The sequence below is a fragment of the Drosophila grimshawi genome, unplaced genomic scaffold (assembly GCF_018153295.1).
Source record: "Drosophila grimshawi isolate 15287-2541.00 unplaced genomic scaffold, ASM1815329v1 contig_311, whole genome shotgun sequence".
In the NCBI taxonomy this organism is placed as follows: Eukaryota; Metazoa; Arthropoda; class Insecta; order Diptera; family Drosophilidae; genus Drosophila; species Drosophila grimshawi.
The window spans coordinates 11,991,728-12,013,490 of record NW_025063098.1 but is presented as its reverse complement, the minus strand read 5'-3'; the positions used below and the strand labels follow the sequence as shown (position 1 = coordinate 12,013,490).

The window sequence follows — 21,763 nt, the reverse complement described above, 5'->3', positions numbered from 1 at the left end:
AGTGCACAAACGCAAAGCACGAGCAGATAGATGAGCAGCTCGTGGGCCTTGGTGTGGCAGGCAAAATGGTACGTATACGCAATGCGTGGCAAAGTAAACGCACAAAACGCTCTAATGCGAACATAATTTAATTTTTTTTTTTGCTACTGGCAGCAAAGCTCCTACTTTCTATACATGATGTAAAGCTATGAGCAACTCAATGGAATTATTAAAAATTAACTGGCTTTCTCATTCGCTCGCTTTGTGTGTCTGATGGCGTACAAAAACATAAAGTAAGCAAGAAGCATAACGTGTTCTTAAGTGGCAAGATGCCTTAGAAACACCCTGCGATTTACGAGTCCAGACAATACTTAAGTGCTACTTAAAACTTAAACCGCTTAGGGTGTAAACTGTATATCATTCATATACGCAAGTATGCGAGTAGAGTACTTACTACGTAGTAGTACATATAAGGGCCACTTAGGTAACTAGCATACTATACGCTTATTTAATAACACACTCTACATTTCGATGATGATGATCAAGTCCGTCAGTTGGCTGGCGTGTGGCATGAAGAGTGAAAAATATAAACTACTTATGTAAACATATGTTTGGGTGTGTAAGTGTGATTGTGTAACAGTATGCATATAAAAAATTTAATATAAGAGCAACATAAATCAAAGCGTCATTTTTTTTTCATTGCGCCGGCACCAGCACCAAACCAAAGGCAGCAGTAGAAACTTTACCAATGAAACCTTAAAAGTTAAGATGAAGCAAATAGATAAAAGAAACGCACAAACACCGTTAACTATAACTATGTAGTATTAAGAGTGTATGTTATGTGTGTGTATATGTGTTGAGGTTGTGTATGTGTTTCATTATCATAATTGTGTTGTGGAATTACCAATTGTGGACGTGTCTGTGCATTGAAATCGAATGTAACATAAAATGCAGAAAGAGCGCAAGCACCAATAATCCAATAAGACTTTGCCATCAGGCACTCACCTAATGTCCTCCGCTTCATCGAGCTGAGCCAGCAAAGCGTTATCAACGACATCCTTACGACTGGTCCGGCTGGTCGTCTCCTGCTCGTCATAAGCATCGTTGTGGTCATCGTCGTCGTCGTCCTCGTTGTCGCTGTTGTTCGAGCTGCTGTTGCTGTTGTCAGCGTAGTTGTCCTGCTGCTTATCATCAGCATGCCTGTCATCGTCCTTGTCAATGTTGTCATTGGCGGCATCTAATAATCTGGATTTCGTATCACGACGCAGTGTTGCAATTTTCTTCTCCTCTTCTTGGCGCAACTTTTCGACTTCATCCTTTGACAGGAATGAAAATACTTTCTCTGCAATTCAAAGAAACATTCATTTAAATCATCTACAGGCCAACAGGGGAGTTAGTTCCTTACCAAGCAGGGGCAACTGGCAAAAGCTACTACCCCTGCCCCACTCTCACTAAAACCACATCAAATTAAATGAGGAAATTAAAAGAAATAGCGTAGCTGTTGCTGCCTACACACAGCTATCATGGACGGCTGGCTGGCTGACTTGCTGGCCTTAAGTCCCAACTGCAATCGTGCACTTCAACCGCAAGCAGCATTGCGGGTTCGCTCTTCTGCCGTTTCGCTTTGTCATGCAAATGCCTTTGGTGATGCACGCCTCGTATTCTAATTACACAAATCACTGAGCAAAAACCTGATAAGGATTGCTTGTATAATACGCAGCCGGGAAACTACTAAAACAACTATTTCATTCCTAATTTATTGTGTATATTAGTAAGCAATGGCTGTGGTATTTAGTGTCTTATCCTAAATATGTATATGCCATTATTAGGAGATAATGTGTTTTAAAATATACATAAAAGACGGTTTTTTTTATTCATTTTTTTTTCTTCGAATATCTAACAGAAAAATGTTGAATTTAAATCGCATCGCTTTTGGTAAGCTTTTTCTTTTCTATATGTTTTTGTGATCATCCACTGTTGACTCACCTGTTTTTTGTGTGGGCTTGTGTTGGTCCTCCATTGCAGACTCAAAGAATCGTTTTTTATCGGACACCGATTTAGGAGTTTTTTTGGGCGTTGCCAATACCGGCGCATTCTCGCCAGCAGGTGATAACTGAAAAAATGCAAAAGCTCTAGTTAGAAAGTCAGCAAAATAAAAAACGAAATAAAAAATACAAAGATAAAACATCACTCATAAAAAAAAATGTACAAAATTCTGCCAGCTGTTGCTGCTCAGCAATTTTCAATTAAACGACTGGAAAACGGCAATTTTCAAAGTGAAAGTCAAAGAAATCCAAAACGACTATAAACCAAATTGATGGCACTGCACAAGTTTATTAAAAAGCACATGGCACGATGGAAAAGCATTTGTTTGTCCGCTGCCAACAGCAGAAGCAGGTAGAGGAGTATCAGTTGAAGGGGAACAACAGCCAGCGTTTCAATCATAAAGTGGCCAACAGAGTTGGTGGAGCTGGAGGCGAGATGAGATCAGAGCTTTGTTTTTGCCGCAAGGCATATAATTTACGGTCGCGGGGGTTGCAAATTACAGCTGCGGTTGCGGCAAGGGGCTGGGCAGTGCAGGACCAAACAGAATAGGACAGCAGAGTGTACAGGACTTGGCTCAGGCCATTTATCATCCAAAGTCATGTACTGTCTGTTTTATGCTTTCATGCAACTTCTTCGGTTTAGGCAATATGAGAAGGCCAATGCCAAAGGAGTGAGGAGGGGCGACAACTACACTTTGTGGGTGCAACGCTGTTGGCTGTTCCGAAGTGGACGACGACAAAGTCATTAAACGGCAGTAGAAAGAGCAAGAGCAAAGCCAGCGTTAAACTGCACAAATTGCAACCTTATCCTTTGGCTGGCATGGCACACATACACACACATACACACACACACACACACACACACACACACACACACACACACACACACATGCATAAACGAGAGCAACAACTACAATGGCCAATAACACCCAAGGCCAGTCTCATAAATAAAGGAGGCGACCAACCGACCAAGCGACCAACTAACGACAAGTGCATGGAGGGCGATATTAGCAAACCAATCCACTCTCTCTCTCTCTACAACCCTCCACCCGAGACAGATTCGTCAAGTACATGGCTACATATACAAAAGCCATCAGGCATCAGGCCAGAAGCTCAGAGTCAGTTATCAAGGATACAGGATGCGAGCATGGAGCTGAGTTGTATTTTTAGCAAAGAAATTAATTTCGTATCGGATTTTTCGATTTTCAATTAAGCTCAATACTCGTACTTAGGTTGAGATAACAGCAGTGATCAGCTTCCCTTACATCCTTTACTTTGCTACTTGTAGCAGAACAGGACGATAGGTTGGGCTAACGGAAATTTATTGAGCATTGAAAGTGCTGAGAATGTGGCCACTGACCATCCACAGTCTGCTTGCAGCCGAGTCAAGTCGTTTTGGCCAGCGCATTAAAAGCCAATAAGCTGTTGAATAATTCAGGCAGCTTGCTGACGCATTGCCCCTCTGACTTTTATTTTTTATCATTTTGTTAGTGGGTTACACACACACACACACACACACAGACTATTCACACTGAGATTGGCAACGCTTATCGCATGTCGCAATTAATAGTGTTAACTGATAAGATAAGATTGCCAGTTCGCTCCGCGAACAGCCAAAAGCGTCGCTTAGCAAAATGTAAGAAATCAGTGCAGTGCCAGGCGCCGAAGAGTTCGGCAAGAAGCGTGATGCGTTCAGCCTGACACTGATTCAATTGAACGAATTGCGAACCAGCGATGTGTAGTGGAACCAGTTCAGGAATGACATATCTTTAGATCTAGATATCTAGATATGTTTATAACGCAACGGGGGACAACACAAAATGAAAGATATTCAACATATCGAATTACAGAATCGTTTATTTAGGTTACGCGTTTAAAAATTATATTCAACTTGTTTCATCGATTTGTTAGTCAAAATAAATTAGCAATAACATCAACTTAAGAGCTCTACGGCAAAAATTATCTATATAAATGGTAAAATTGTACAAAATTGCCTTTCTATTTTTTATTAGTTTTGTATTTTGTATGTCTACTCTGTGTGGGTGGTGGGGCGGAGGTGTCTCTGTGTATGTGTGTTAGCTTATTTCAATTTTCTCATTGGCTTTTTATTCGTGTTCGCAAAGGAGAGCAACGAGAAGAAAACGTGGCGTGGCAGCTGCAGTGCTTCAAGCAGCGAACTGTTTCAATCAACGTCAAATTAAAGTCGACCCGAGCAAAAAGTGTGAGATAAACAGATGAAAGAGGGGAAGGCAGAGAAAGAGAGAGAAAGAGAGAGAGAGAGGGAGAGAGAGAGAGATGGGAGACAGGTTGCTTGGACGCAAATTACTCTTGTACTTTTCACTGGCTGCCTGATCTATGTCAGCAGCACCAATTTGTGTGTGGTTGCTCTGAAAACGGATTGCAGTGACTGCCTAGCTGGCTGGCGAGAAAGTCAACAAAAAGTCGTATCTAATTAGTAAGACTGATGCGGCTGGTTGCAGGTGGTGGGTGGCAGGTGTCAGGTGGCAGGTGGGAGGTTTCAATCAATCAAATAGAAATATCAAAAGCTACTAAAGAGCTGCGCAGTGGGCGTTGCTTAATTTGCTACTGCACTTTTAATTGATGGTTAAAAGGGTGTTGGATTTTAATTAAAATGGGCGAAATGCAAGGAAGGCAGAGAGGCTTAGGGTGGGGTGCACAGTTAGCCTGGCTAACGCTTCGTTGGCAACATGACATATAAAGCAACAGGCAACAGTCGAAGCTGAACTCAAGTGGACAGCCATTTCAGTTACACGGTGGTCTCCTTGCCTGTTGGCGTTGTGGGTGTTTGGGGCATGCTGCGGGACGCTTGGGATGCTATTGTTAGCAGCTGTGGCTGCGATTGGGAGCGCAGCTTAAAGTGGCCCATGCCCAGGCCACGTAGACCGTGCGGCTTCTGGGCCACGGGGGGTGCTGGCGCTTTGCGCAACTTGTTTGGCTTTAACGGTCGCTTGGGGGGCAAAGGCGGCGGCGTAGGTGATTTGGAGGCCCGACAGCTAAGGGAGGTGTCGCTGCTGCGACGCGAGTCAAAGAATGCGGTATTACTGTAAATGGCCTCCTCTTCGATGGTCGCATAGATTTCCTCGGCTGTATCGTAGTAGCTGCTATAGGGCTGAGCCACAACGGCAGATGGTGTGGTTGTGGTGGGTGTCTTCGTCAGCATCGTCGACGAACTGGACGAGCTAATGGAGAAGGAGCTGCTGCCGGTGCCCAGCGACGAATTCGATATATCAACGCGAGCCGTGGTCATGTTTTGATAATTGCTATTGCTGTCGGGACTGACCACAATTTCCGAGAACGTTGGGAATTTCATTGTGGTATACGAGGGCGATGGCGATGGCAATGGTTTCGGAAGCTTCGATTGCGGCGACTGCGACGATGGGGCAGCAACACGCGTTTCACTCACCGGTAATAATTGTGGTGCTGCTGCCGGCGACGATGAAGTCGTGGACGCTTGCAGATAAAGCTGCTGATCGCCGGGCAGCAGCAGCAGATTGAAAATGGGCTGCGACTGCGACTGCGACTGTGCCGCACCACCACCACCCAATGTGAGTTTGTTAGGCTGCTGCGGCTGTGGTAGGCTGGCATATTGGACGGGCAGTATTTGGGCCGTGGGAAAGATTTGTGCGGGCGAAGCTGGCGCCATCAGCAGCTGCTGTGCCGCGGCATCCATCAAATAGTTGTTGTTGTTAGCATTGGCAATGGGAGAATAAGATGTTGATGCGTTAGTGGCGACAGCGGTTAGTGGCGGCTCATGCAAATGACGTGAGTGCTGGACGGGCGTTGTAGGTGGTGTTTCTGGTGGTGATGATTGTATTGGGGGCGGTGGGGGCAGTGGCAGGCTGTCAATGTCTGTATCACAACAATCTAGAAAAGGGTTGTTTACCGCAAAGTTATTGTTGTTGCTGCCACCGCTGCTACTGTTGAATGGTATGGGCGGTGCTGGTTCATGGGGCGCTCGCAGCTGATTCCTCATCTCATTCTCGCGCAGTAGAAAGTCACGATGCTGCTCCGTCGTAACCAGTATGTTGTCCGGAGAGTTCTCGTGCAGGAAATCGTGTGGTCGCCGTTGCGCTGGCGGCAGAGCCTCCATATACGCAGATTCCTCGAACTTGGGCCGTGGCGAGTGGGGCAACGTGGAGTAGTTGACGGGCGGCGGAGGTGGACACTCGCGTGGTCGTGGTGTCGTCTTGCTGGCCATGCGCACCGGCAGCTTGGGCAGCTGGTGTATGGTATTTGTGCTGGCATCGTGCTCGAATACCGCAAAGTCTCCCTGGCCCACATCGGTGGCCTGGAACGTCTCCAAGGCCACATTGCGCACTAGATCGGCCTTCTTGAGCTGCGGCTTGGGCAGCGTTGGTGGCGGCACTTTAGGTCTCGTGCCCGTCAAATTCTCCGTCGATTTGGAGATGACGGTGCTGGGTGTGCTGCGTCCGCTGGAGTGCGACTGCTCGAGCAGATCCTCACTGGAACGCGAGGCACCAAAGAAGAACTGATCGCGCGGTGAACGCGGCGACATGCTGATAGCCTTGGCAATCTGAGTGTATTCATCATCTTCGATAGACTGGGCGTTACGGAAGGGATTCTCCCGTTCCAGTTCGCCGGGACGGTCGGGCGATGTGGCGCGTGAAACGCGCTGCACCTGTGGGGATTCCACCTCACGTATGCGCGCCACTGTTGGCACAATAGGCGCTGGCCTTTCGGATTGACGCTCCAGCGTGGAGCTGGTCGAGGAACTGGGACTGGTGGCGCGAAGGATGCCCTTACGTGGCATGCGGCTGGCGGACTTCGTGCGCGTGTCCTGCTCTGAGTCGTAGGCGCGTGCGAATCGATCCGGTGTGCGAGAACGTGAACGTTCATAGTCCGACTTGGAGTGCTCATCGCCGCTCAGATCGAAACTGACGGACTTGCGATGTCCTCCATATTCCGGTGTACTACGACCGGAGCGCGTCGGCTTATAGGGGCGATAATCGCTCTCCGAATCGCTGGTGTAGCGTCCGCGCGGACGCTCATTGTAATCGGAGTCGGTGTCGACGTATGAAGGCGGCGACTGCATGTCAGTGGGAGGTGAAGATTCCTCCTCGTCCTCTTCGGCAATGACATCAATCTCGTTTTGGACGTCGTCGTCGTCGTCATCGTCATCATCATCATCGTCGTCTATAATATAAACCGGTTCGGCCTTCTTGGGCGTCGTGGCCGTTGGCTCTTTCGTTCGGCTGCTCTGCTCTAAGTCCTGAGCTTCCAGCATTTGCTGATAGGAGTAACGTGATCCAGGCGCCAGTCGCTCCGGTGTTTGTGTTCCGCGCTGCTATTGGATTTTGGATTGTTTGGGGTTTTCATTTAGTTTACGAATTTGTTTCTTGTTTGTTTGTTGTTGGTGGTGGGTGCGTTTTAGCAACTGCTGCCACACACACAAGCATGGAACACAAATTGCAATGTGCGGCGTTAATTGAGTGCGTTTTGAGTGAGTTTTTGTGACTGTTGGTGTGTTCGGTTGATATGCTGTGTTGATGGTTTGGTGCTCATTATGATGATACATATTCGGTGCTGCAACGGCAACGATACTTTTCTTAACGTTTACGTACACACGTTACGGGGCCGCCAGCACTTTTGTTAGCCAATTAGCAATGTCGCTGCCTGATGATGAGAGTTGGTGCATTTGCGTTGCTCTGGCCAATTTGCTTGATGGATGTGGAATGAGCTGCACAACTGTCGCGACTATGTAAACGAGTGTGTACAGCGAGACCGAAACAAAGACAGGGACAAGTAACAAAAAAAAAGAAAAATAAAACAAAAAACACATATTTAAATGAACAATGGGAAAACTTACAATGAAAAGTGAATTGTACAAAACATGTCGAACTAATCTTTCTAATCGTTCTGAACCTACTTCTAAGGAGCAGAAATGAAAACACTGTATATTTATCAAAGCCATAATCGTAGTTGCTTAATTATCTCATCTTCTCCTTTTACAACTAATTTGTGGAATACCCCAGAAATAAGGCAAGTTGCAGTTTTCTTTAACATTTAGATTTAATTTATTGACATCAAATGTGCACACTCCACTATTTAATATTGACAAACAGTAACGAACAACAGAAAAGAAACCCAATTTTGAAAATTAAAAGCGAGTTTCATTAAAGCAACAAATATCTCACAAGTTCACTTTAACCAATAACAAATGAATTATTCCTATCCGTACATACAAATTGATTCGTATAACACTGACATTTTGGTTTCTTTTTTAACATAGTAGGATTTGGTTGCGTATTTGGACCGTTTCGTGTGCCTGTTGCACAGTGTTACACATATAACAATAATATACAATTATAGACACATGTCACATATGACATTATAAACATCGAAAGACAACAATACTTATACTGTATGCGAATACTGAAGGCCGCAAAAAGGCGGCACAGGAATTTGAAGTATATTTATATAGTTTGCATTTGGTATTGTATTTAAAAAAATTGGAAGGGGCTTTGAATGTGGTTACTGGAGCCGATTGTATTCCCCTGCAGAGTGTTTTATTGCTTTTATTTATTTGTTGGCAGGTATGTTAGTTAAAACTTAATTCAAGACTGCTTTTGTTTTTAAAGATATAATGAACGAAATAGAATATTATCATTATTTATTTATTTAATCATCAGAACATTTTTAAAGAATCAAATAATTTACTTATTTCACTTGCGTAAATGAGGAAATGAGTCAATTTGTCTGCAAGATTACACATTCGGTTCGGTACTCCAAAGATTCAATTTTTTCGGTTTTTGGTTTTTTTTTTAGGTTGCTGCTCTTATAGATACAATATTTTTGCATAATCGGTGAGGGACATTGAAACCATTTACTGCGACAAGTGTGTTCAGTATTTTCAAGAGGGTCTTTCAGCGCACATATTGTCCTATATAAGAATATATTTATGAATGTATATGCCTCTGTCTATTGCGTTAAGTGAACAAGTAACTAGTAATTCCTTGCCCGTTGAACACGACTAGGCTTAATATGTAAATAAGATCTTGAACAACGAGAATTTGCCCGGTTGCTGCCTTTATTTTCATGTTGTTGTTCTTTAGCATTTGTTCCAATTTTATTTTCCTGTATTTTAAACTAAATACTCAGTCTTATAGTGGGAAACATCCGCTTGTTAAGAAATACGCTGCAATGAAATCTACGCAAAACGCCACGGAAAATGACAATTCCGAAGCAATACGAATGCAAAACGGAAAAAGGAAATTATAATAAAAAGGAAAATGAATATAAAAATGAGGAAAAACAATATGTTGAAAAGCAGCGAACGGCGCGCACGTCATTGAGAGCAATAAAAAGGAAGAACGAGAAGAAGATAAGAGAAACATTTTAATGGAAATTCCTTTCAGCAGTTTTTGAATTACATATATATATATATATATATATATGTAATATATATATATACGAATCTTATATATCTGTATATATACAACAACAAAAAATACACATTTATTATACGTGCCATCTATGCATATTATGTTTTTCTTTTCTCTTTTCCTGCTGCTGCCAATGTAAATTCAAATGCTGCTGGATTTAAGGTAAGTCAGCATCCACCAATAACAACAACAATAACAGTAACAACAGGCACAACAATCATACACAATAATAATGCCGCCCAAGCAGTAGCAGCCATCCAAAAGGTAACAATAAAGGCACAAACAGAAATTGATATAATATTTAAGTAGCATAAATAAGATAACAACAACATCAACAACGACAACAACAAAAACAATATCGAGCAGGCAATACGTAAGAATCGGTGGTTGGCACACCCTCGCCTGCCACCCCCAATCCCCGTTCGAATATGCTAATAAATAATAAATCGTCTGCTGCCATTTCATTGAATGTGGGACATGTGGTCCCAGCAGAAGCTCCTAAACTCTGGATCCCGGCTTTATCGAGAGAGCCAACAGCTGTAGCTACATATATGGGGGCCATGCAAAGCACCCCAGCATGCACATAGCACTCTACTGTACTATAACTCATACCTAAATGCGACACGTGTCCCCACTCAATTGTCCACTCCCCGAGGCATTGCTAAGTATGATTATATGTGGTACTATATACTATTAAATCAGAATGCATCAAACAACATAAATACATACAACACGATTTATAATGAATACTCATGAGAAAATGTGTGATTGATTGATTGCACTCAGTTTGTTGGAGTTGTAATTTTGATGAATGACAGTGTTCCCTCGGACGGGTATATTTTTATATATTTTATATGTTAAAACTGTTTACTTTTTTCATTTTACTTAAACATTTTTTTTTAAAGTAATATCAAGTAAAAACGAAAATAGTACATACTTCTACAAATTTGACCTTTAGCGACTACAAAGTCTGATGCCAATTGCCAGGTAATTTGAGGGGCAAAGTGGAACGAGCATTATGTGATGTGAATTTTGAGTGGATGGAGTGTTATATTCATGTGGTAACTTTATGAGATGTGGCAAATGTTGTGGCATATGAATTTGAGTCATATGTACAAATTTTTATAAAATGTGAAATACAAACAGGCACAGATATACACATACCGACAAACACACATACACACACACACACACACATAGAAAAACACGTATTTTGAAGGCCAAACTTTAGTGAAGTTATTGAAGATAGCAAGCAAAAATAAATACATAAATAAATAATGCAGGTGAAAGGGTTTTTTGGTGGAGTGGTTTTTGGTTTTGCGCGACAGTCGCTTTTGCGCTGATTTATGTTAAGTGTAACACAGTAAAATCAAAAAGGACAGACACACGCTTAAAGAGGTTAGAGGAACAGTAACGTACACACACTCACACATACATACACACACACACACACAAAATTGAGACACACAGACATTTACAGGAGAGTTAGGCAAAGACGTGCTTTCAAATACATACCTGTTGTTGTTGTTGTTGCTGTTGAGTTGGTTGCTGGCTGGGATTGGTTTGTGTCTGCGTCTGCGTCTGTGCAACAACTGGTGCAGCAGCAGCAGCAGCAGTCACAGCGGTCGTTGACTCCGCTGGCAAAAGAGGCAGTGGTGCTGGTGTTGTGGGTGTGGTAGGATTCGTGTCGAGCGTATGCTTCGATATAACAACCGTCGTTGTCTTTTGTATTTTATCCTGTTCATGATGCTCTGACGGTGATTTCGGTGGCACGGTGGTAAAGGCATCCGCTGCGCGCACAATTTCCAGCACCTTATTTGATTTAAGCACGAAAGCGGAAAAGAAAAGAAGACGCACTCATTAAGCAACTGACCAGATAGCCAGCTAAAGGTTAAGGTCGTTGACTAACCTTCTCCTGGGTGCTCTTCTCCTGCCCAATTGTTGCCACTTGTGTCTGCGGCTGTAGTTGTTGTTGCTGGTGCGATTGTTCGGCGTGAATAAGCGCCACAGTCTGCGCGGCTGCTGTGTCAGATAGCGGCAAGTCAGCGGGCATCGCGGATCCAGAGGACGGAATCGGTGTGGTTGGTTTGGGGGAGGGCGAGGGTGGGCCATGCACCAAGGCAGCCGCAGCTGCTAAGCCCGTTTGGCTGGTGGGCTCTTGCATGGCCACAATGTCGGGTTGCTGTGCCGCAAATACGTCAAAGTCCTGTAGACGGCAGAGGCTTAAAAGGTTTTCTCCCAGTGGACATGCTTACTTGAACTCACCTGTCGCAGACGCTCCTCCTCATCGTGGTCCAAGCTGGACACGCTCTGGCTTTGACTAAGCTCCGAACCCGTTTCTGATGCACGAGAGCCTGCAAGGTTAAATTTGTGATAAGTTCAAATTTATTGTTTATTTCGAATTTTCAATGTTTTTCTCACCTTGGCGACTGCCACCGCTGCAGGATGCCGACGAGTTAAAGCCGGTGCTCATGCCACCCGCTTGGCCAATGGAATGCATTAAATTAGACTTATCGTAGCCCTTGCACACGACCAATTGAATCTCATTGCCGGCAGTGCGCAGCACGTTGACCGCATCTTGATGCGAGGCGCCAAGGAGCGAATGACCATTGACCTCCAGCAGACGCATGCCCACCTGGGGATACACACAAGTTGAGTTTAGTTCAAGCCAATTCAATTTGACTGCCTCAGCCAGTTGACCAGACAAACCCCCTGCTCCCAATTGTCATGAAACCCAAAAAATCGGACTGGCACTGGCATTTTACCTTAAGCCTTCCGTCGCGTCGCGCCGCTCCGACCGAGTTAATTTTGGACACGAAGACACCCTCGTCGGAAGGATCCGCAGGATTACCGCGTTGTCCATTCAAGCCACCCTTGATGTGCATGCCCAGACGTTCGCCCTCTGCCTTGGCCAGCAGAATTTCCTACGATTATCACCAGCATCAACAATAACAAAAGCATAAAAATTAGCATTGGCTTGCTTGCTTAAGAGCACAACAATTATAAATAAGAGTAGAGACTAAGCCAAAACAATTCAGATGATAATTATGCTAAACAAAGCAGTGGGAAGTTATTCACGAAATGGCTTATATAGTACAATAAGCGATAAAGAAAGCTATAAAAGGGATTCAACCGCCTGGCCATTTTATACAAATTGGTCGTATCAGTTAACAAGGAAAGTGTAAGTAAACATTTTTTTCTACTTGAATATGTCAATATATACATTTTGTTATGTTTGTGATCGGATTACATATCATCATACTATAGTTTTTTTAGGTTACTATCAAAACAATAAACAAAAATTATATTAACTTCTTGTTATAATGCTGATTATAAAGCTACCAAAATGTATTTTCTGATATTTTACAGACTCGTATTTTATTAAAAGAGTTCCAGTTTGGCCAAATTTGTTTATTGTAAAAAGTAGGTAAGTATATACAGTTGACTCTCGTAAAACGATTTATTAAATTTCCATTTACTTCACTTTAGTCGGGTGTTAAGATATCTGAGTATATCCTTCTAATATTAATTCAATCAATATGACAAAAATGTCTGCATAAAGGGTTCGTTAAGATGTTAAATTAAGAATCATTTCAAAATAAAATTATAACCATAAAGTTTATTATCAGTGTATTTAGCGTTTCCAACAGTGTTGCCGGGTGTAGAATATTGAAAAATCTTACCTCTGTTTTAATATAAACTACTTCTATGTGCTTTGCATCGTAAATGTTTTTATAAGCATTCATAGAGCATAAAGGAAAGAGAAGTATAAATAGGATTTTGGTGTTTGACTCAAAGCAATTAGATATTCAGTGTGACCAAAATACAAATACTATATACAGCATAACTAATAAGTGGCACAAAAGCAAACTAAAGACCGAAAGAGCATTAAATAATACTAAAGCTACCCGATGTTTGGCTTACCTGAAAACCAGGTGGCAGTGGATCGTGCTGAATGGTCAGCTTGATCTCATCGCCTGGCTTCAACAGCTCCATCACGGCATCCTGATGTGTGGCCTTCGATACGTCCGCCTCATTCACTTTCAGTATGCGATCGCCCATGCGGAGTTTGCCGCATTTTGAGGCAATGCCACCGGGCACAATCTATGTAGGGGATAGGATTAAAAATAGCTTTAGTAGAACGAATTAAGTATGACATAAACTCCGTGAAATTTAATTAAATACACTGCGTTTAAAATGAATATCATTTGAGTTATGACTTTTTTGACTTAAGTATTGCGTAGCTGCTTAACTAATAGAAACTTGAAACTAGCATTATCGTGAAAAGAAAGATTTTTAAATATATCGACAAAGTTTAATTTCGGTGCTGGGTACTCTAAAAGTTTATTTACATTATCTTTCAATGGTACCAATTATTAATTATAATATTTAGCAGAATACATTCAATTTTAGCACTTTTGGCTACAATGAGATAATTTGCTACTGCTTTGAAATAAAATGTTTTATATCTTACAACCTTGGCTCTAATTGACTTTCACCCCTTAAACTCAAACATTTTACTGTTCATTTTAAACATGTAACTTTCTTATTCTTTCTTATTCAACACTATTTTTTTTATCGTTAATTAAATTTCGCAGTGTATAAATTTGCTTGTACAGCAATCAGATGTCAAAAGTTCTGAGTTCGTCAGACTGCGAGGCTTTTTTAATTGCCCTTAAAGCAGCTGACTTCATTTCGAGCTAATTGTGCAGCTCATTTGCAACCACAAGTTGCGGCAGCTCAATTGCTTTAATTTGCAGTTTGTTACTAGTTTTCGCCTCGCAGTGGTACACACCACACCCACATCCATCTCCACCCTTGCCCCTTTTCGAAATTCGTTGGTGGTTCAACTTACATGTGAAATGAAAATGCCCGGTTCGCGAGTACCGAATGGCACACAGGAGTGATCCGTGCCGCCGATGATGCTGAAGCCGAGTGAGCCTTGATTTTTGGGCAGCACCACTTCCTACAGAGACACAATGGAATGCGGCATTAGTAAGTGTTGCAATGTTGAATGGAAAGGTTTAAGATAAACAAAAATAGTCATATTAAATATTGCTTGATTCACTGTGAGAACTGAAAAGCACGGAATGAGGGGTGCCTTATGTGGGTGGTCTCATAATGAGTGTGAGTGTGTGCAAAATTGTTGGTGATATTTACATGAACAAAATTTTGAATTTCAGGTTGAAATAATAATTAGTAATAGGATAGATAGATAGAAAGACAAAACAGAACAAAAGCCATCCAATTAATGTCAAATATTCCAAAAACAAAAAACATACCACAAAAAACCGAAGAATTACGAACCCAAAAACACAATACTTATATTATGAGTTTATGCTTATAACTTAAATGTGATTTAAACAACATGCAAGAGGTCAAATAATTATTTGGCTAACTGACATTACGCTAACAGTTTGTGGCTACGTCACAACCAAGACGAGCAAAATAAATAGAAGTATAAGGAATATAAACCACATACACAAATTGAAGTCACTGACGTGACTTTGATCTGTCTGAGGTTTAACGCATGCAATTGAAATTCAAAACTTAACACACACTGCCTTTTATACAAATGTCAAAATATAATTCGATAGCAGACAATATTCTTTGGCTTACAGAACTTTACAACAACTGACGATATTTATTTGTATTTTTGGTTTCTTTGGCTGGGCAGGACTTTGGCAAATTCACTTAAACAAATTGAGTTCTTATGGCAACGATGCAATCGACGTCGTTGGCCAAATGCCTGCCAGACATTTGAACAGACATGCCAAAAGTATATGACAAATAAAAACAAAGTGAAATTAAAGCAATTAAATATTTCATTTGCAGTTCAAAATGCAAGTTTTACTAGACATCAGACTCATGCACACTTGGCCAATTTACAAATGTGTAAAAGATAAACTTCACTTCAAGTTTGAGCAAGGACTACGGCTAACACGACACATTCATTGTGGTCGTTTCCGCCTGACATTTACTTTGTAATAAACGTTTTTTTTTTGGTGTGTCTGTGCTTTGCCTACATCGTGCATTATTTAATGGATTTTGTGCTCATGTGAATGTACGAGCAGTTTGTTGATTTACTTATTCATGTGGAGAGCGGCTGAAAACCGACCACAAGAGCTGCACTGATACGGAGATTTTCAGCTGGGACTTAAACGATGACACTCGGAGTGGCTTATGCTCTGCTGAGTGTGTGCAAAGCTGCCTTTAGTCACAACTCGATTGTAGTTAAATCACATAGAACAGCTCTAAGCCCAAGTTTTGCTTCTATAAGCTCTAAAGAAAGGGCATCTAAAATTTAACGAAAATTCATTTTATTTCGTTGCTGCCTTGGTATTACAATTTATAGTGGGAACTGTAATCTTTGACGTGCCAAAGATTGAATACCATTGCGATCGTATTATGTAAGATATTGCTATCTTATCTAGACTAAACCAAATGTCAAATAGTAAAGCGTGTTTAACGTCAAATAATCAGGAGTAATATATTGATCACCAGAAAATGAAAACATTTTTTGAACTTATCGTTCCATTGCCAATAATACAGTCTCAATTTGAATCCATTTAAACCAAATTTGTTGAAAAAAGATTTATCCAATAGATTCTACAGTTTTAATTTACTCGATTTCAGATAAGTTGGTTTTACAAGACTTTTTATCACTCTTCAGCTGTGACCAACAAAAGAATACAGCTTTAATATTATAATATATTTGTTAACTTCGAAACAGACATAAAGACACACAAACAGACTGACAAATGAATGCGGCTCTATTGGCCCAGCTTAATGGCCTCGGGTATTTGAATGTTACAAAAAATACTGAAATTATGATGTAAATTTTTTATTGTGTTCGCGGTTATTAATAAATTTCTATATGCCATTATAAATAATATTTACGATTAAATAAGTCTAATAGTTAAGGGTCTTTGTTAAATTGTTAGTTAACCAAATCATTTAGTTTTCAATTAATGCTAATTCATTTTAATTCAGAAAATGTAAAGGATACGAATATAAATATAATTTTTGCATGCACCATTTACCAAATGCAAAATACTTATTATCGTATACAATTTAAACAGTTTAAAGACCATAAACCAACTACAACTACAACTATTGATAAATACGGGATTTCAATTAGTTCGATGTGCGTGTTTTGCATAATGCTTAACATTTCAATAGTAATTATTTAATAATGTGCATCGCATAGTTGAACGCTTCAACATGATAGGTGGAAGGAATCCTGTAAGGATCAATGCTGGAGCGTTAAGCGTGCCAGAAGCAAGGAGAATCAATCGTTTAAATCGAATCGTTTGCAAAAACGCACAAAATTTTATTTACAATAAATCCAAATAAGTTTATATATGTAGGTGCTTAGCGGATATACAAGTAAAATGAGGGCCAACAATAAAAAGGAGCCAATTACATTTGTATACAAAATTTAAAAGGTGTTTTTTTCTTCTTTTTTTTTTTGATTTTTGATTTTTTTGTGAATGTATGTGTGTATGTGTTTGTGTGTGGGGTGTGTATGTTGTGGCTGTGCATAGGTATGTGAAAAGAGAAGCTCTCATCCACGTTGTTGATTGCTGGAACAGTGAGCAGCGAAATGATGCCCCATGGGGCAGCCTCAGTTAACGGGAACATGTCTCAATTTTGTCGCACCACTCAACAAAGAGTGAGGGACCGCGGAGCCACTTAACACACACAGTGCTTAGTATATGTAGCTTTGGTATAATTTTCTAGTAATTGTTTTGCGTTTAGTGTATGCGTGATGTTGTGATAGTCACCTCACTGATCAATGGCTCCGCCAGCTGATTGTCGGTGATGCGCGTCATCACCGTTTCCGTAAAGGTTGACTTGGTGATGGTCTCGGTTACGCGCCCCATTTCGGTGGGAGCTGCTGGAAACATGGGCAAATCTGGTTGCGGTTTGTTCACATTCACAGTTACAGCGCTGACGCCCACCTCATTTGGTCTCGCCACATGCACCTGATGTTGACTGCCGCCGCTGAGAAAATGTGCCGGAATCATCGCCTGAAAATCATCGCTGGTCAATGGTCGTAGTGACGGAGGCTGCTCGTTGTCATTGGTTGATTGGAATTGGGTTGATTTGTCGTGGGTTTTTTTTTGTATTTTGATTTGGACAAGTTTTTTGGTTTGGTTTTTGGATTGTTTTTTTTTTTGGTGGAAATATCAGTTTTAAAGCAACATTTGGTTTTATAGAAAAAGAAACAAAAATATGTTGGTTTTTGTAAATTTCGTTACACATTTCGTTTGGTTTTGGGTCTAAGTGCTAAGCTAAACTGCCTATAGATAGTATGTATGTACGTGGTAGCATTATATATATAAATATGTATAGATATATGTATGTATATACAGTTCTTGTTTTGTTCTGCATTCTGGGTGCATAGGTATTGTTAAGCCAAGGACAGATAACAAAACACAAATTGCTTGTGCATAATATATGTATGTACTTATCGATGTTGATTGTTGTTGTTCTTTTTTTGGGAGTGATTGGGCATGAGACAAAAATGTAACAATAATTGTAAAAGTAACAAGATATATGGTAAGAAGACACGAATAGGGACGCGCACTGGGCACATGCAAAACAAACACAAACAAATTTTATATAGTATATGTATGTACTATTGTATATATGTAGTATATATGTATGTGTTGGCTAAGAGCTAGGGTTATAGGTTGATAATCTGGCAGATACGAGTATGTATTAGCACAATTAGGTATTGTATTCGAATATTTATATATATTTATATAGAAAGAGTGTTTATGTGTGTATCAACAACAATTTGCGTGAATCTCGGGGCCCAAGCTTGCGCATCAGTTGGCCAAGATGATGGAAGAACTTACCTGCTGTTACTGCTGCTGCTGATTTGGCCAACTGTCGCGCAAGTTGTTGGGTTCTTTTACTTATTTTTGTTTTTTGTTTTTAGTGTTGGCCTGAAGGTTACTTAAGACTAGCCTGGTTATGATTAACGCAAAGACGAACGAGCTTATGAGCAACATTAAAATGACGTGCAGACAACTAAACAGTTAACTAAGAGGAGCTAGCAGAGCTACTGCAAAGAAATTGAATGAACTGCTTCTTACCTGTGCCTCGCCAGAGTCACCACTGCTGGTGGAAGCGGCGCCATTTAACGTACCCTCACCATCGCCCAGGGGCACTGAGTTGGTTCGACGTGGTGCTGGCACCGGCTGACCTGTGCTCTTGTCAACGTGTGCGTTAGCCGCAGTGGCAGCTGGAGCGAGAGCAGCAGCTACAGTTGCAGCTGGCGCAGCAGCACTTGCAGCTGCAAAAAATCCGTTTGTCTTATTGCTAGGCAGCGTATTAGAAATGTTGTTATTGTTGTTGTTGGTAGTCGCTGCTGTCGCCGTGGGCGTGGTGGCCAATGTGTTATACTTGTAGGGCTGCTCATCGCCAACAGAGCGGCCAAAGTTAGCTGCAAGAGAGAGCGTGAGAGAAAGAAGAGAGAGACATCGAGAAGCGTTAAGTTAAGAGCGCGACGCATTGAAGCATAAGGTGAGTGTGCTAACCTGGTCGATTGGCCAGATAGCCGGAGGGACTCAACGAATTGAGCACAGCGGGACTGCGCGGACTCGTTGGCGGCTCCAGGGGGCCACGATACTCGCGCTGGAGCACAAGCCGCACAAATCGCTGCGGCTCTGTGAGGCAGGCAACAGCGGCGTCGTGATGGGCCTGCGTCATGTCGTTGCCGTTAATCTGTGCGAAAGGTGGGTGGTTGCATTTGTAAACAATGAAAAGCTCTTAGCGTCTGTCCACTCTTCAGCCGCATGCACAACTGTGTTGTGTCGTAATCTCACTCACCGCCATGACACGGTCACCGACCATGATTTTGCCGTCGCGATGCGCTAGGCCGCCATCGGTGATGCGCGATATGAAAATGCCATCGCAGTCATCCTTGAATGGTGGCGAACCCTTGCCGCCGGCAATGCTGAAGCCCAATCCCTGGCCAATCTGATCGCGTATGAGTGTCGTGTGTAATTGTATGAAGCTCAGCGGCATCAAATCCTGCCAACAAATTGTTAAATAGATGAAGTAGTCAATCATGTGGCAAGTGAAATTGTATGTTTACCTTGCCATTCTCCAGCATCAATCCATTTGCTACTGGCGTCGGGGAGGCAAACACATTGCCCGAAAAGCTATGGGCAGGCGCCAGTTGTTGCTGCTGCAGCGGCTGCTGCATTGGCTGCTGCATTGGCTGCTGCATTGGCTGCTGCATTAGTTGCTGCACTGGCTGTTGCATTAGCTGCTGCACAGGCTGCTGCTGTTCTGGAACTATTTGAATGGGGGGCGGAATGTAACGCTCCTGTGTGGCAACTGGCTGCTGCTCTGCAACCAGTGGACGCGTCTCGACAGAAAGATGTGAAACGCTGCCATCCTCACTGAACACTGGATGGCCAATGAGGCGCGTCACTTCGCGCTGCACCACAAGCACCAAGACAGCGCCGCATGCCTTGAGCACCTGCACGGCCTGGTAATGATCCGCGTCGACGACAACAATGCCGTTCACTTTGAGCACTTTGTCGCCCACCTTGAGGCCAGCCAGATCAGCGGGTCCAGCTTCTGTGACGCGTGATATGAAAATGCCATCATCATCGCCCTTAAACGGTGTCGATCCCTTTCCACCGGCTATACTAAGACCCAATCCTGCCGAGGTGCGCTCAATATGTATCTCATACTGTTCCACACGCAGCTCCGTCACACCATCAACGTTATCTATGGGGTACGATAAAGATCAAATTGATTAGTTGCCGAGTTGCTTCAGACGTTTGCTTCAGACGTTTGCCTAATTATATCAAGTGCTTTAACTTTAACTGCAACGCAAATGTTTTACCAAACTGCTGCTGTCTGTGTAGTCGATCGTAGTCCCGCTCCACGGGATCGTAGCTGGTCACGATTCGCACGTGTTTGCCCTTGCGGCGCAGCGAGCCACCATTCGAGGAGGCCAACGAGCTGCGCAGGCTGCCAGTTGCTGGACTGCTACGACCACTGCCGCCGCCCGTGGCAGCTAGATAGGAATTGACATTGCTGCGCTGCCCGCTACGCGGCAGCGTGTTGTTGCCTTCCTTGACTTTGATTTTAACATTGAACATGATGCACAACACTTATTGAGTTTCTACTTGAATGCACTTTTAATATGTGCCGCTTGGCATATTGATAGTCTGTTGGAGGAGCACCCTGTATGGATCAGAAGCTATTTCATATTTGACTGCACTTTGCAATAACGCAAGCACCCTGTTTGCCAGAGGCAGGCGAGTGCATTTGATTGGAAAATATCTTTATTCATTCAATTAAATTATATATGTGTAATTACAATTTTTGAATTTTATTTTTGGCATTACAATTCATTTGAAACAATAATTTGCATAAATTTCGCATTAATGATACGAAAATGTCTACGCAAATTGAATGGCGAAGTGAATGTCGTTTTAAAAATGGGAGATGCGCAGCTGGAGTCCCTAGACAGGGTCAATAAACGACAATAAAGTGGACCATGATGTGAACGACCTTGGCAGCAAGAACACCCCCGCAACGCCAACGCGGCCCCCGAGCAACTTTTCCAATAATAATTAAATAAATGAAGAGTGTCGCACAGACTCTGACCAAACTCATCCTAAGCAGGTGAGTTACCAATACTCCTTGTCTCCTTAGGATATATCTATATACCTAAAATATCCCCCTGCTGTCCGCGTGGAATTCTACTTTTACTGCTGTTACTTCGCTTATTTTCAGTCAATAAATCCGTCGGCACTTTCGTACATTTATTTCTGTTTTACCGACTGACAAGGCTAATGACATAAGCCAACCCGAACTGAGCCACTGCGAATTTGGAATTGCTCCAGTTGCTCGCATTTTAATTGATGCCAGCATTTTCAATGAATGTTTAATTCAGACGTGGCCAGAAAAATAAAAAAACCGAGCTCGAAAAAGCCGAATATTGTAAATTATTAAAGTGCACATTTCATATGAATTAGGTTTTATTCACTGTTTATTTATATCATAAAATGGCAATTATTTATGTTGGCCATCCGCTTGAATTATCAGAAAAGGCTTCTCATTTGAGCCATAATAAAGCAGCTGCAGATAAATAATATGGCAATAAAAAGGAAGAGATTCTCATTTCATATTTTTGTGTTGGGCAAATGTGTAAAATGCTCCACAATTTCACTGATGGTACGCCAACAAAAGCGTTTTATGGATTTTTGACACACACACACACATATATATATATATATATATATATATATTCGCACATATTGGCGCCCGCAAGGAGAG

General features: G+C 42.1%; 1 protein-coding gene across 12 annotated transcripts in view; it reads right to left on the bottom strand.

Annotated features, from left to right (window-relative positions):
* The window catches only part of LOC6563124 (protein lap4), a 64,487-nt gene that overhangs the window by 12,473 nt on the left and 30,251 nt on the right, over nt 1-21,763 (bottom strand). For 6 of the 12 annotated variants that reach the window (XM_032736875.2, XM_032736874.1, XM_032736866.1 and 3 more), the window contains exons 2-17: nt 20,322-20,665; nt 19,560-20,203; nt 19,292-19,495; nt 19,000-19,186; nt 18,556-18,905; nt 17,236-17,520; nt 14,304-14,414; nt 13,373-13,552; nt 12,214-12,372; nt 11,870-12,083; nt 11,714-11,802; nt 11,358-11,654; nt 10,964-11,260; nt 5,449-7,350; nt 1,966-2,092; nt 985-1,321 (exon numbers count right to left, since the gene is read on the bottom strand). In XM_032736875.2, coding sequence (XP_032592766.1) covers nt 985-1,321; nt 1,966-2,092; nt 5,449-7,350; nt 10,964-11,260; nt 11,358-11,654; nt 11,714-11,802; nt 11,870-12,083; nt 12,214-12,372; nt 13,373-13,552; nt 14,304-14,414; nt 17,236-17,520; nt 18,556-18,905; nt 19,000-19,186; nt 19,292-19,495; nt 19,560-20,203; nt 20,322-20,580 — 5,642 coding nt within the window. In that variant the 5' untranslated portion in view covers nt 20,581-20,665. Of the gene's footprint in view, nt 1-984; nt 1,322-1,965; nt 2,093-5,448; nt 7,351-10,963; nt 11,261-11,357; nt 11,655-11,713; nt 11,803-11,869; nt 12,084-12,213; nt 12,373-13,372; nt 13,553-14,303; nt 14,415-17,235; nt 17,521-18,555; nt 18,906-18,999; nt 19,187-19,291; nt 19,496-19,559; nt 20,204-20,321; nt 20,666-21,763 lie in introns of those variants that run through there. The other 6 variants (XM_032736878.2, XM_032736870.1, XM_032736868.1 and 3 more) reach the window with 6 other exon arrangements.